The sequence below is a fragment of the Manis javanica genome, chromosome 4 (genome assembly GCF_040802235.1).
Source record: "Manis javanica isolate MJ-LG chromosome 4, MJ_LKY, whole genome shotgun sequence".
NCBI classification, from domain to species: Eukaryota; Metazoa; Chordata; class Mammalia; order Pholidota; family Manidae; genus Manis; species Manis javanica.
The window spans coordinates 158,886,337-158,898,901 of NC_133159.1; the positions used below are offsets into that span (position 1 = coordinate 158,886,337).

The 12,565-nt window shown below is 51.5% G+C and overlaps 1 protein-coding gene across 11 annotated transcripts in view; it reads right to left on the reverse strand.

The window, feature by feature from the left end:
- The window catches only part of PLXDC1 (plexin domain containing 1), a 91,904-nt gene that overhangs the window by 33,617 nt on the left and 45,722 nt on the right, over positions 1 to 12,565 (reverse strand). For 9 of the 11 annotated variants that reach the window (XR_012130742.1, XM_036990868.2, XM_073235537.1 and 6 more), the window contains 5 exons: positions 12,226 to 12,307; positions 8,908 to 8,965; positions 7,581 to 7,713; positions 2,960 to 2,995; positions 759 to 919 (listed from right to left, as the gene is read on the reverse strand). Coding sequence is in view for 10 of the 11 variants with exons in the window: in XM_036990868.2 (XP_036846763.2) it covers positions 759 to 919; positions 2,960 to 2,995; positions 7,581 to 7,713; positions 8,908 to 8,965; positions 12,226 to 12,307 (470 nt within the window). In the remaining variant the exon portion in view is untranslated. Of the gene's footprint in view, positions 1 to 346; positions 488 to 758; positions 920 to 2,959; positions 2,996 to 7,580; positions 7,714 to 8,907; positions 8,966 to 12,225; positions 12,308 to 12,565 lie in introns of all 11 variants that reach the window. The other 2 variants (XM_073235536.1, XM_073235535.1) reach the window with 2 other exon arrangements.

Here is a 12,565-nt window from a genome sequence, read left to right on the forward strand (position 1 = left end):
CCTGGTTAGGACTCATGGGAACAGGGCTGTCCAAGGAGAGGAGAGAACCACCGCAGCCTCTGGGTAATGAGATCAGTGGGCTTGTGACCCCCTGAAGAAGACAGCGGCACAGAGGCGCTACCGCTGTGCCACGGGGAGCACAGGTGAGAAGCTGAGAGTGACGGGGCACGAGCTGCTAATCCCTGGGCCCAGAGCAAAGAGGGGCTGTTTTCTTCCCAACCCCGAGACATTCAAAACTGCAGCATCCTCCCGGGAAGCTCCCAAAGAGAGCAACTCTTAAGATTATTATGGCTTTTCAGTTCTAATCTAAGAAACCCACCCAGCAGGCAAAGAGGTAGAGACAGACCTAGGTTCCATTATGGCTTTGCAGAAGCACCGGCCTGGGATTTGGGCGTGAGAGGCCATAAAACATTAGGGACTGCTGCACAGCCGTAAACAGCCTGGGTAGCACTGTGGGCCGTCTTTCCTTCTGTGCAGGCTCTTCTGACTTCATGCATGGGGAGTAAAAGCAGATGGGCTGTTCAGCAGGACAGGGGGACTGACGGAGTTCTGAGGAGCAGAGCCCTCGGGGGTAGGGGCTAAAAGGGCTCCCATCAGTGTGTGATGGGTCAGGGTGGAGTCAGTGAGGGTTCCTCAGGTGGGAACAGGAGCCAGGCGTGTCAGGGTGAGGAGGACATGGGGAGAGGCAGGTACCGAATGGCCGAGGAAATGTTGATTGAGAAGCAGGTGGCAGAGCTGTAAGCACGTTCCACACTCACCTCAATGAAGAAGAGCGCAGCGTTGGAGGTGGGGTGGCTGTTGATGTAAATCCCAGCCAGGATGATGGCTGCCACAAGGAAGACTGCCAGTACAATGCCCACGATGGTGCCCAGGTGCACGGGGGGGGCCTTTATCTTGGGGGACAGGTTGTTCTGGAGGCCTGCAGAGAGACCGTTAGGGCAGGAGGAGCTGCAGGGGAGCAGGAAAGGTGGGGCCGTGGCGTCCTAGGTTCTGACAAAGACCCAGAGATGAAAGCCAACAGAACCTTCGGATCTACTTTAAATAAATACATGAAGGATGGGGCAGGAGGGGTGGGATCATGAGTATGGCATTAGTGTTATTCTTGGCATGTTTCAGATGGTTTTTCAAAATCACCTGGAAGTTGCCTGATAGGATCATAAGAGAAGCTCTCTCTTAAACCTGTGCTACTTAAGTGCTTTTAAGGAATCTATAAGGGATATGTGATGGTAAGGAGTTTGGGATATGGAGTCTGGCTGCCTGAGTTCAAGTCCAGGCTCTGCTACTAAGTAGCTGTGTGACCCTAGGCAAATTATTTAACCTGTCTGTGTCTCAGCCATCACTTCTGTAGAACAAGGTTAATAATAACTACCTGATAGGCTTATTAGGTCATCAGGGTTAAAACAAGATAGTTCACATCAACTGCTGAGGACCATAGCTGTTATTTTGGACAATCTCAATAAGTGTTAGTTATTCTGATAACAAAATGAGCATACCAGTCACTGTCCACTACCAGACTGTGGCCTTCTGCAGGTCAGGGACAGTGTCTTATTCATCTCTGTGTCCTTAGAATATCCTAAGCATTTGAAATATATCCTAAGGAGGAGACTATTTCCATAGACTGTCAAGCTGGAAGCTCATCAAGTCCAACCCCTTTCTCATGGCTGAGGTCACGGAAATACAGAGAGGTGAAGTGATTTGCCCAGGGACACAGCCAGCCAGCCACTTAGAAGCCTAGCTCCCCAATATTACCTGAGGTGGCTATTTGTTTCTTCTCCCTACCCTAAAAGGATGTGGAGATAGTGACATAAAGAGGAGAGATGAGCAGTAAGAAATACTGAATCATTTTTACGTAGCTAACCGGTGGGATGGGAATCAATGGGGGTGGGGGTGGGGTTTTAACAGGACATTGCATGCATGCAAAATCATTGTCCTGCCCAACCCCTCTTCTCTGGAAGCAGCAGAAACCCAGAAGAGAAACTGTCCTGGGGCACCCCAGTGCATCTGGGCCTGTACCTGACAACAGGTAGAGTTGAATGATGCACCCCAGTAGCCCCATCTGACCTGGCCAGCAGCTGGCAGCCTGCAGTGACACTGATGATCTGACAGTCAGGGCTTGGGCTGATGATCAAATGGTGCAGAGCAAGAGGAATGTGGCCCAGCCCGGACCCCATCACCCCCAAAGCCGCGCACAGCCACATGTGCACACACTCACGTGTGCACACAGAGAAGTAACGGCTCCATCTCTGGCGGAAATGTGACCAAACTGTGCTGCACTAATACCCTCTCATCTCCTGCTGGAACCCAGATAACAGCAGTCTTGCAGGCCCTGGAACTGGAGGCATTCCCATCTCCCCCTGCTGTGGCACCAGCAAAGCCTGAGCTGGCTCTGGGCAAAGGGCAGGAGAGGCGGCCACCTCATATCATCAGAGAAGAGATCACCCTTCCAGTTAATCCTGGGGCCAGGGACCACACCTTCTGGCACCCTGTAAAATTGTGGTGGACAACTCGTATGTTGTCTCTGCCAACCCAGCTTGGGAATCAAATGAAACTGGATGTGGGAGAAGCTGCTCTCCACCCCTAGGTGGCTGTGAAGCCCATGGGGACAGGAGGCCAGTGATGGCAGACCCCTTACTGTCATGCCTGCCCTAGCTCGGCCCTTCCCTCCTCTCTCACTCCTTTCAGGGTAGTGAGTATTCAAGAACAGAAGATCTCCAGGAGGTTCCTGGCTGAGTGAGAAGCGTCTAGATGTAGACGTTCCTTCCGTCTAGGAAGCCTGTGCCCAGAAGCCCCCCTACCTTCTGGCCCAGCAGGAGGTCTGGGGAGCTCAGGCTGCTGTTGCTCCCCTCCTCCCCACCTCGGAAGGGAAGCAGGGGCCAGGTGGCTGCTGCTCCCTCTCCTGGGGGCATCTATCTGGGAGGCAGTGAGTCTGATGAATAGGGGCGAGCAGCTTGGTACTCACTGTCTTCTCCCGCATAGGGATTCAACTTGGTGTCGTCTTCAAAGAGAAAGGAGAGAAGGCACAAGATTAGTGAACCATTATGGCCTTTGTCACCTTAGGTCCCGTTAGGACTTTAGGGAGGTTCAGTCCAACCTTTCATTTTAGAGGCAAGGAAACTGAAGTGCAGAGAGGGGAGGTGACTTGCTTAAAGTCACACAGCAGTGAAATGGTAGAAGTCACAAACAAGCCAAATTTCCCTAGTTTTGTGTTCATTCATTCAAGAAATATTTATTGAGTGTTCCGTACCATGAGCACTGGGAGCAGGCACAGAGGGCAGACCTGGTCTCTGCCCTCAGGGAGTTACCAGGTAGGGAGGATGGAGGGGCAATTAAAACTCAGCAGGGAAGCTCTTGTGGGACCCCTGGAAGGTTAGCTTGACCCCTGCCTCCATTTTGTGTCCCCCATCTCAAATAACTATGTGCCTCCATTTTGTGTCCCCATCTCAAATAACTATGTGCCTCCATTTTGTGTCCCCCATCTCAAATAACTATGTGCCTCCATTTTGTGTCCCCCATCTCGAATAACTATGTGCCTCCATTTTGTGTCCCCATCTCAAATAACTATGTGCCTCCATTTTGTGTCCCCATCTCAAATAACTATGTGCCTCCATTTTGTGTCCCCCATCTTGAATAACTATGTGGCTCCATTTTGTGTCCCCCATCTTGAATAACTATGTGCCTCCATTTTGTGTCCCCATCTCAAATAACTATGTGCCTCCATTTTGTGTCCCGCATCTCGAATAACTATGTGCCTCCATTTTGTGTCCCCCATCTCAAATAACTATGTGCCTCCATTTTGTGTCTCCCATCTTGAATAACTATGTGCCTCCATTTTGTGTCCCCCATCTCGAATAACTATGTGCCTCCATTTTGTGTCCCCATCTCGAATAACTATGTGCCTCCATTTTGTGTCCCCATCTCAAATAACTATGTGCCTCCATTTTGTGTCCCCCATCTTGAATAACTATGTGCCTCCATTTTGTGTCCCGCATCTCGAATAACTATGTGCCTCCATTTTGTTCTGTGTCCTCCATCTTGAGTAAGAAGTTTCCCGCTCAAACCACGCCCAACTTCCAAGAGTATAAAAGCAAAAGGGGACCGTTGTTCAAGGTTTCAGATTGTGTCCTGTGTTTTGACGGGCCGCCGGGACCCTAGCTCAAACTAGCAATAAAGACCTGTTTTGTTTTTGCATCTTGCGACTGAGCTTGGTGACTGCGGCTCCACACGGGGCCTCAAGGAAACGGGGCACAGCACTCTGATGCGGCCTCCCCTAGACCAAGGGCCTCAAGAAGGAAGAGTGCGATGTGGAGCTGGGGAAAGCACTTCACTAGAGGAAGGTGTGTGGGCAAAGGCCCGGAGTCAGCAAGAACTTGGTCGGTTGAGAAATAAAAAGCAGTTCAGTGTGGCTAGAGGTAGAGAGGATGTGAGTGGGGCAGGGTGACAGGTGGGGCCAGGGGTGGGGAGACGGCCGCCTGGAAAGCCAGCTTGAGGATCTTTCTCGGTGTCTGAAGGGGCAACAGGAAGCTGAGGAGGGACTGAGGAGGGGCTGTGTGTGTTCCAAGGTCAGATTTGGTTGAGATTTTCCCCCAGGGTACAGCTTGGGGGACAGATTTTTGTGCCAACACACTGTCTCTCTACATGTCAAGGCATGTGCCTGCGGCTTCCTAAGTAAGTTCTAATGGTTGGCCGTTCCTGCGGCTCTTCCCCACAGATTTAAAAGGAGAAAGGCAAGCAAGACTTCCATGTCAGGAGAATGCTCTAGATGATTTAAGATTAAAGCTTTAAGCAGCAAACTTTAAACAAACTGAACTGTTCCACAATTTGGGGTTTGTGACAGGCATTCCGTTCCTCCTCCCCACCAGCTCCTTCACCATCCATGTCATTCCAGAGGCTCTTACTGGCTTCCCATTGTCCACAGATGTTCAAGGCCCTTTGCAATTTGTTACCAATCTTCTTTCCTCCTGTCACTCACTGCAACTCAACACTATGGCACTAGCCCAAGGCTCTCCAGACCTTAGAGACCTTAGAGACCTCTGAGCTCAGGTCACTGCATTGACTGTTCCTCCTGCAGGGGATGCCCTTCCTCCCCGTCACTATTCCTCTTTCACTATTCCTCTGCAGGGCTGGAATTAGGGTGACACAAGTGAAGCAGGTCAGAGCCTGTCTTTACTTAGAATTTTGATATTTGGCTCATCATGGAACTTAAACAGCATTAATCTAGATTTGTATAAATATTGCACTAAAATATAATTGATCTGGCTCATGCTTTTGTGTATGTGGGTATGTGCCTCCTTAAATTTTAGGCCTGAGCTGAGTGCCTCATTGCCTCACCCTAAGTCCTGGCCCTGCCACTTCCTGGAGGACAGATGTGTGCATCCTTCTGTGTCAGACTGCATTTGGTACCTGCTTCTGTAGCATTTTGGGTCCCACTGTTTCCCTAGACTTGTACCCCTCAACACCCAACCTATTTGCACTCCCAGGGCCTGGACATGGCTTCTCGCTGAGCTATACATTTCCAATAAATGTTGAAATATCCCCCCAAAATCACATTAGATAATGGAAGAATAAGCCAGAAGGAAATTTTAAAGTGGTTCCCTGCAGGGGAAAGAGAATAGAGTGGAGGGGTGAGAACAAAAAATGAAACTTCTTTGAATATATATCTTTTTGTAGGTTTGACTTTGGAACCATGTAAATCATCACTTATAATTACTGCATAATTATTCTAAAATGAACTAAAAAGCACCCCTAAAAATTGAAAGTAAAACAAAACAGACAGTTGTAGACTTGTAATATAAAGACATATTTTCTTCTGGAATTTCAATAAACAGGGAATTTAAATACAACACTGAGTCTATTTGTTACTGCAAGTTGAAAATAACACATTGGTTAATCAGAACTGACCAAAGTCACCCTAAATATCATTGGGCGAATTAACTTGATCAGAATCAAGACCAGTGAAAATCCAGTGTAGCCCAGTCCACCACTACCACTGGCAGACAAAAGCACACAGTGCCACAGCCGGTCCCTCCCACTAAGTGACTGAAGGTGACCCTCCTGTGCCCACAGCGGCTTTTCTCCCGCTCACCAAGGGCTGGTTCCCAGCTGCCATCTTGATGGGAGTCCACAGAATGCAGATGGTCCCCTAATGAACGGACCGTGGTAGAGTCCCATGCAGACTCACAGAGGAAGAAATGCTTGGGTGCTGATTCAACAAGTGGTCAGCTTTCTGCAGTTGGCTGTCACTCTGCTGCTACAACCTGTTCTGTTCAGCTGTTCAGATGCGCCCTTCTATTGCACACAGTTATTCCAGAGGAGAGGCTGTTTCTCCTTGTAATAAAGGGCTCATAGCATCTTACTACGCTGATGGACAGTGACTGTAATGGGGTATGTGGTGGCGACTTGATAATGGGGGGATTCTAGTAACCAGAATGTTGCTCATGTAAGTGTATATTAATGATACCAAAATAAATAAATAAATAAATAAAATGCATGGGCTCTGTGGCAGCTGCTTGCCACTCAGAGGTCATTCTGGTTCCCTTGAGTGGGTAGCATTTGATTGAAGTGAACAACTCTTAAAATCCATCCCCCAAACCTCCTGCTCCCTGGCCCTTCTGCTCCTCTGCCTGGCTGATGCCCCTATGAGCCCACTTCCTTATCTACAAAATGGGAGAGTGGCTGAATAATGTTTTAAAATATGAAATTTTTCCTTCTTTCCTCTTTTCCATTTTCCCCTTTCAAGCAGGTGTCTGGCTCAGAGGAGGTGGTAAGAGTCCACAGGTCTTTGAGTCTTAGCCCAGGGACAGGGGCTAAAACCCGGATGTGATGTATCAAAAAAGTAAGAGAAAATGTTCTGAGATAGGCAAAGAATCCTGAAGGAGCCTGTGTAAGGCTCCCCAAGGTGCTGTGTGGTGCCTAGGAATGGACACTGGTGGCTTCAACAAGAACAAGATGCCCAGGCTTCGGGATGGCAGAGGAGCCCCTGGGGACAGCCAGGCCTGTAGAGACAAGGACGGAGCAGCAGCAACCCTCTTGGACACAGCTGTCCCACGCTGATCTGCCTGTACACGGTCACAGAAGCAGGGAGCCAAGCCCCAGAACAGCTGAGGAGGAATTCCTCCACTCCAGGTGAGGGAGGATTGGGAGGCAGGAGCAGAGTTGTAAAGAATCAGGCAACCTTTCTCTGTGACTGAGTGTGTGGACTGAGTTCATACCTGCCACAGGGGTAAGACCTCACCCGTTGTGTCAGGAGCGCTATTAAGATTCACTGAGATATACTATCTGAAGGACCTGGCACGAGACTAGGACATGAATTTTTCCTGTGGCCGCAGTGAATCCCATCCCACAGCCTGACGTGGGCTGGCACAGTGGGTGGAGTCTGGGCCTGGAGTTCACTTGTGCAAAAGCTGGCTCGGCCTTCCAGCAGCAAGTGACTCCAGCTCCTTGAGCCCCAGGTCCCTCATCTGTGAAAGGACAGAGGAATTCCTGCTCCCTGAGATAATGCCTGGTAGGGATAGCTATCTCCAGGCAGTAGCTGTTCCCCATGGCTTCCCTCCCCTCCTCCTCGCCACCAGCTCAGGCCTTACCTTCTGTGGGGAGGCTGTCAGTGAAGGACGAGGAGGCGGTGGTGAGGTCTCCGTCAAAGGGGCTGAAGGAGCTGTCAGGGGAGGATGAGTAGTGGTGCTCATCCTGGAAGTCCTCGCACGTCCTGCCCTCTGCCTGCAAGAGACCCGGGCTGCACTGGGCACAGGTCTTGGGCTGGCACGCCACACCACAAAGAACCCTCAAACAGGAGGATGGCGGGGTCACCTTCATGCCTCAGTGACCAGAAAATTATAAATTCTGGTGCATGGTCCAAGCGTGGTAAGCTAACCAAAGCTGGACCCTGAACGCATTTAAGCTTTCCACTTTATCCTGAAAGCATCTTATCTTACAGAGCAATTTATCTGTCAGCTGCTTCCTTGAGGAAGGAGCTGAAACGTCAGTCTTGAATAAATAAAGCAAATCTGTACAGTCACCGACAGCCAATGTCAGGAGTGGGCTGCTCGACAAGATTTCTTTTTAAGGCCATAAGAAGACAGTTTGCCCAGCCTCACTGATGAAATAGGGGGTGCTGAGTGCATAGCAGTGGGTTCGGGGCTTTCTGCTTAAATACTGGGCCTGGCACCTTCACCATCTCACCAGCTATGAGGTGCAGGCCAGGTTGCTAACTTTTTTGAGCCTCCACTTCCTGTTCCAATCAGCAGGGGCACTGGTCCCCAGCTCCTGGGGCCGTGGTAGGATTAGATCAGAGCAAGTGTAGGGCAGCCTGCAGTTAGAAGTGCTGGGCACAAACACGGTACTTGCTCTGTGAGAAGGAATGGAGAGAGAACGGAGGAGGAAAGGACGCATGGATGAATGTTATCTCTGTTGGCATAAGGTGTGAGAACAGAATGTGCCCCACCCACAGTGTTTAGCATTCTGGAAAATTCCAGCAGTGAAAAGGAACCTGTATGGGATTCTAAGTGGGCGATGCTCGGAACACCTTCCTCCCTTCTGGCATGACTACCTCCCTAAGAAGCCTTAGGGCTGGAGCCGGGGCAGGTGCTCTGCGAACATCACCAGGTGCACAGCCTCTTGGAGGGTCCAGCTGTGGCTGAGGCCGTGCTGCATGTGCCCTCTGCAAGGACCGGAGGAGTTCCCGGAGAGCTGCGAGCTCAAGGCCAAGTCACAGGATAAGCGCTCGTCTCAGGGATGCACAGAGCTCTCTAACACCTCCCGGGTCTGGTCTGACTGCTCAGAGCGGACTGGGAGTCAAGTCCCAGGTGGAGGGGAGAATTTCACCAAGAGCCAAGATGCCTTGAGAAGAGCAACCTGGGAGGGCCTGCTGGCAGCCCTACCATTCCCACACCCCAGCTCACTGAAGCCTCTCACCTCGGCACAGCCATAGGCCAGCCACTCCTGGCGGTAGCGGTCGAAGCCACTGGAACATCTGCAGGAGACCAAAAGGACCGAGTTGCCAGGACATTGACAAAGAAGCCCTCCCCTCATATCCTCCTTTGTAGTAACAGCTCTCCAATGATAGTGAGGAGGGGGCTAACCTCCCAGGGCCAAGGTGATCAAACTCCCCAAAACCACTGCCCAGGTGCTCTCAGCACCCTGTGGCTGTGGGATTGGGAGTTAGGCCTCTTGCCCCCTCTCCTCCTTCTCCGGAAGGAGGGGAGAGTGTCTGTGGCATCCCCACCTACCTCTGACCCAGCTCCCCACCCCAGGCCACATCTGCCTAGATGTGTGTGCGTGTAGGGGGCTAGATGGACTGCATGACCTCTAATGGACTTTAAGGTCCCCTTGACTCTGGGCTGTCACGAAATTGCTGAGAATCCAGGGAACTCACGCATATGTCTTCTGGGGAAAGTCTTGCTCATTCACGGAGCCCCTACCCCTTTCTTTGCAGATGGGACTAAACTTGGCAAGAAGAGGCTGGGCTGAAGGTGGTCCTCAGCAGATTTAGCCAGCACCCATGGTGTGATTATTAAAGGGCCGAAATGAGGGCCTGCCAGAGGCTTGGAGAAATTAAAAACCAACGGACAAGCATCCCTGGAGAGGCCATTGCACAGCTCAGCTGGGCTGGAAGATGCCAAATGCTTCCCTAGGGGTGGCAGCATAAGGATGAACCAGAGACTGTTCACCATGGCATCACACACACGTTTCCGTTCCTCACTCTTTGGTGCCAAGCAGAGACAACCACATGGGAAGAATGATACCATGAACCACCAGTGCTGAGAAAGAATGCATGGCCAGTTCACATTCTGCGGCAGCAACTGCCTGAGCCCTGGTGGGGCTGAGACACTGTCAGTCTTTCCATCTCAGATGCCTCGGCGGTCTCTGGGCTGCTCCTCCTACAGCAGAGCTGGCTGAACTGGGCCATCCTCATGCCCCCCTCAGGTCCCCCGTGCCCACTATTTTGGGAGATGGAGGATTAGGGTCTGGAACTAACATTTCTTTTAAGTCAGTCAAACTGCTTCTTTCCAGGACTGAGCCTTCAGTATAGGTCTAAGAGCATCATTGCATTCTGAGCTCTGAGCTCACCAGCCACAACTCTTCTCTTTTGCAGAGAAAAGCATAAGAAAAGGCCATTTATTGAGCACCTCTTGAATGCCAGGTGCTGCCCCAGCCACATGCTGTTCCTGCACTGTCTCTGGGACCCTCACAATTCCACTGTAAGGCAAGGATTATGACCCTCATCCTGAGCCAAATCCTGAAGGTCACCCTTAGACGCCAGAGTGGGCCACAGGGGGGCAATGTGAGATGAAAGGGAAGACATCTCCCATGCTAAGTGGAATTGCCTAAGTTAGATGGGGCCCCAGCACAGAGAAGGGAAGCTCTGGGAGGCCGCAGAGGGCAAGCTGGTGGAGGGGACAGGGAAGCAGAGAGCCCACGTGGTGAATGCAAGCAGCTGCTCGTGGGAGAGACAATGGTGGCCGCACTGGCCCTGCCCTCTGGCTCTTCAGAGCCCTAGAGTTAGCTTGTGGTGGAACTGAGTCTCCAGGGGGCCCGTGCTGGGCTGAGACCAAGCCCATGGGCATCAGGGAACAGGATTTCCAGCCCCACATCAGCCTTGCACACTCTCTGAAGCAGCTTCTCTGTCCTGTGGCTGATGTGACCATAGCAAAGCCAGTGTCCACACCCAAGGCCCTGCCCTGCCCTGACCTGACCAGCCCTCATTAAGCTGTCATGGTCTCTGGGCTTGGATGCCTGTGTTACATGGGAGGGAGGTGGGGATCAGCGCGAAGGTTTTGTTTTCATCTGACCCATTTTGCAGTTCTCATGGCTCAGCTCTCGTTGGACACTGAGTCATACAGTGGCAGTCAGCCCTAGGACTCCAGGGCGCATCTGAGGTCATCTGCATGATCTCCCCACACTGAGACATTGGCTTTCTACTTGAAAGTGCACAAGGGTGCGGCAGAGCTCCACGCCAGGAAGAACCAACCTGCGGGCTAACCAAAGTATTCTCTTTGTTGCTCTGTGCCTTTCATATAAGGGGCCCTGAACGGTGTGCAAAAAGGCTGCTTGGTATTTGAGACATTAAACTAACATTGTGTTTCTCACACACCTCCCTGAACCACATAACGCTAGCCCATTTCACAGAGAAAACAAGCTGAGGCCCCAAGAGTGAGAATGAGAGCACAGCTGGTGGGAAGTACATCTGGAGGTCTGAGGTGGGCCGCGCTCCTCCCCGCCCAGAGCTGTGTCCTGTGTGCTAGGCTAGCCGCCTATAAAGGCGGTGGCTTCAATTTCTGCACCAGGATATTGGAAAGGAGCAAAGGAAACCCTGACAGCTGCACCACAGCTGCACAGAACTCAGAGACTCTGTAATGTGCCATTTGCAAGATTGCCTTAAAGGCTCTTGGAGTTCATAGAGCTTCCCACTCTCATGAGAACCCTAGTCCCCAAAGAAAATTCCTTTTTTTTTTCCTTCCTGCCATTTATTTATCTTGGACAGGAGAACAGGGCTCAAATTCTGAGTCTAATCTATGAGGAAATGACTTCAGAACAAGGAGTGGGAGATGAGCTGGATTTAAGAACTTTATCCCTGGACCTGAATCTCATCCAGAATTTTCCCTGCTTCCAAAATCAAGCAAACATGGTTTTGTAGCTTGCCCCAACTTTCCATAGATGCCTGAATTTTCACAGCCCTGGTTTTCAGCAAACCCTGTTGTAGCCTGAGAAAGATCCCAGGTCTCTCACCCAATAACAATGGATCTCTGAATCAATGTGCCTCTGAGCCTGCAGACCTCATGCTTGATGGCAGATGAGGCACCATGTTAAAATGCAGGCTCCTGGGCTTCTCTCCCAGAGATCCTGATGCAGGGGGCCTAGGGTGGGTTCCTGGACTCTGCTTGCCTAATGAGAGCCCTACCTCGCAGCTGCGGGCCACTCTGCAAAGCCCTGCCCCAGGATGAACCAGCCCACCCAGGGATGAGGAGAGAGCTGCAGTAGCTGGAATCTCTGATTGGTCTTCTAGAAGCTTGGCATCACCACAGGGACCCTGCCACACAGTCACCTTGATCAGTCACAGGCCTCAGGCAGCAACTCACTTCTGTGACATTCTTGTCCTAAGGGCCACAGTACAGTGGCTAGAGAGACCTTCATGTTGGCAGTGAGGCCGGGACAGGGAGTGGGGCCGTGCTGCCCTCTGCCCCTCCTCCACAGTCTGTCCTCGGGAACCAGAGAGTCAGCCAGGGCACAAACCTCTGGAGGACATGGCACCAGCTGCAGCTGAAGGTCAGGTCCGAGGACATGCAGGTGTCACAGCTCTGATACTGTAGGCAGGCTGCAAGACAGAAGGCAGTGGCCTCTCAGAACAGGCCCTCCACGGGCCTCCAAATGGTGCAGCTTCCTTCCGTGTTGGGGCCTTACAGAACTATAGGCTCTCTGACTAGCAGGGACCCCAGAGGTCATTAATGCCACCCTCAGTTGAGTCACACCCCAATTCCTCCATCTCTCTGTCCCTTTCTCCCTCCTTCCTGTCACCAGGGGGTTGGGTCCTGAGCTGGTGCTGTGAGTTCAGCACTTGAGGCCTGGTTCCTGC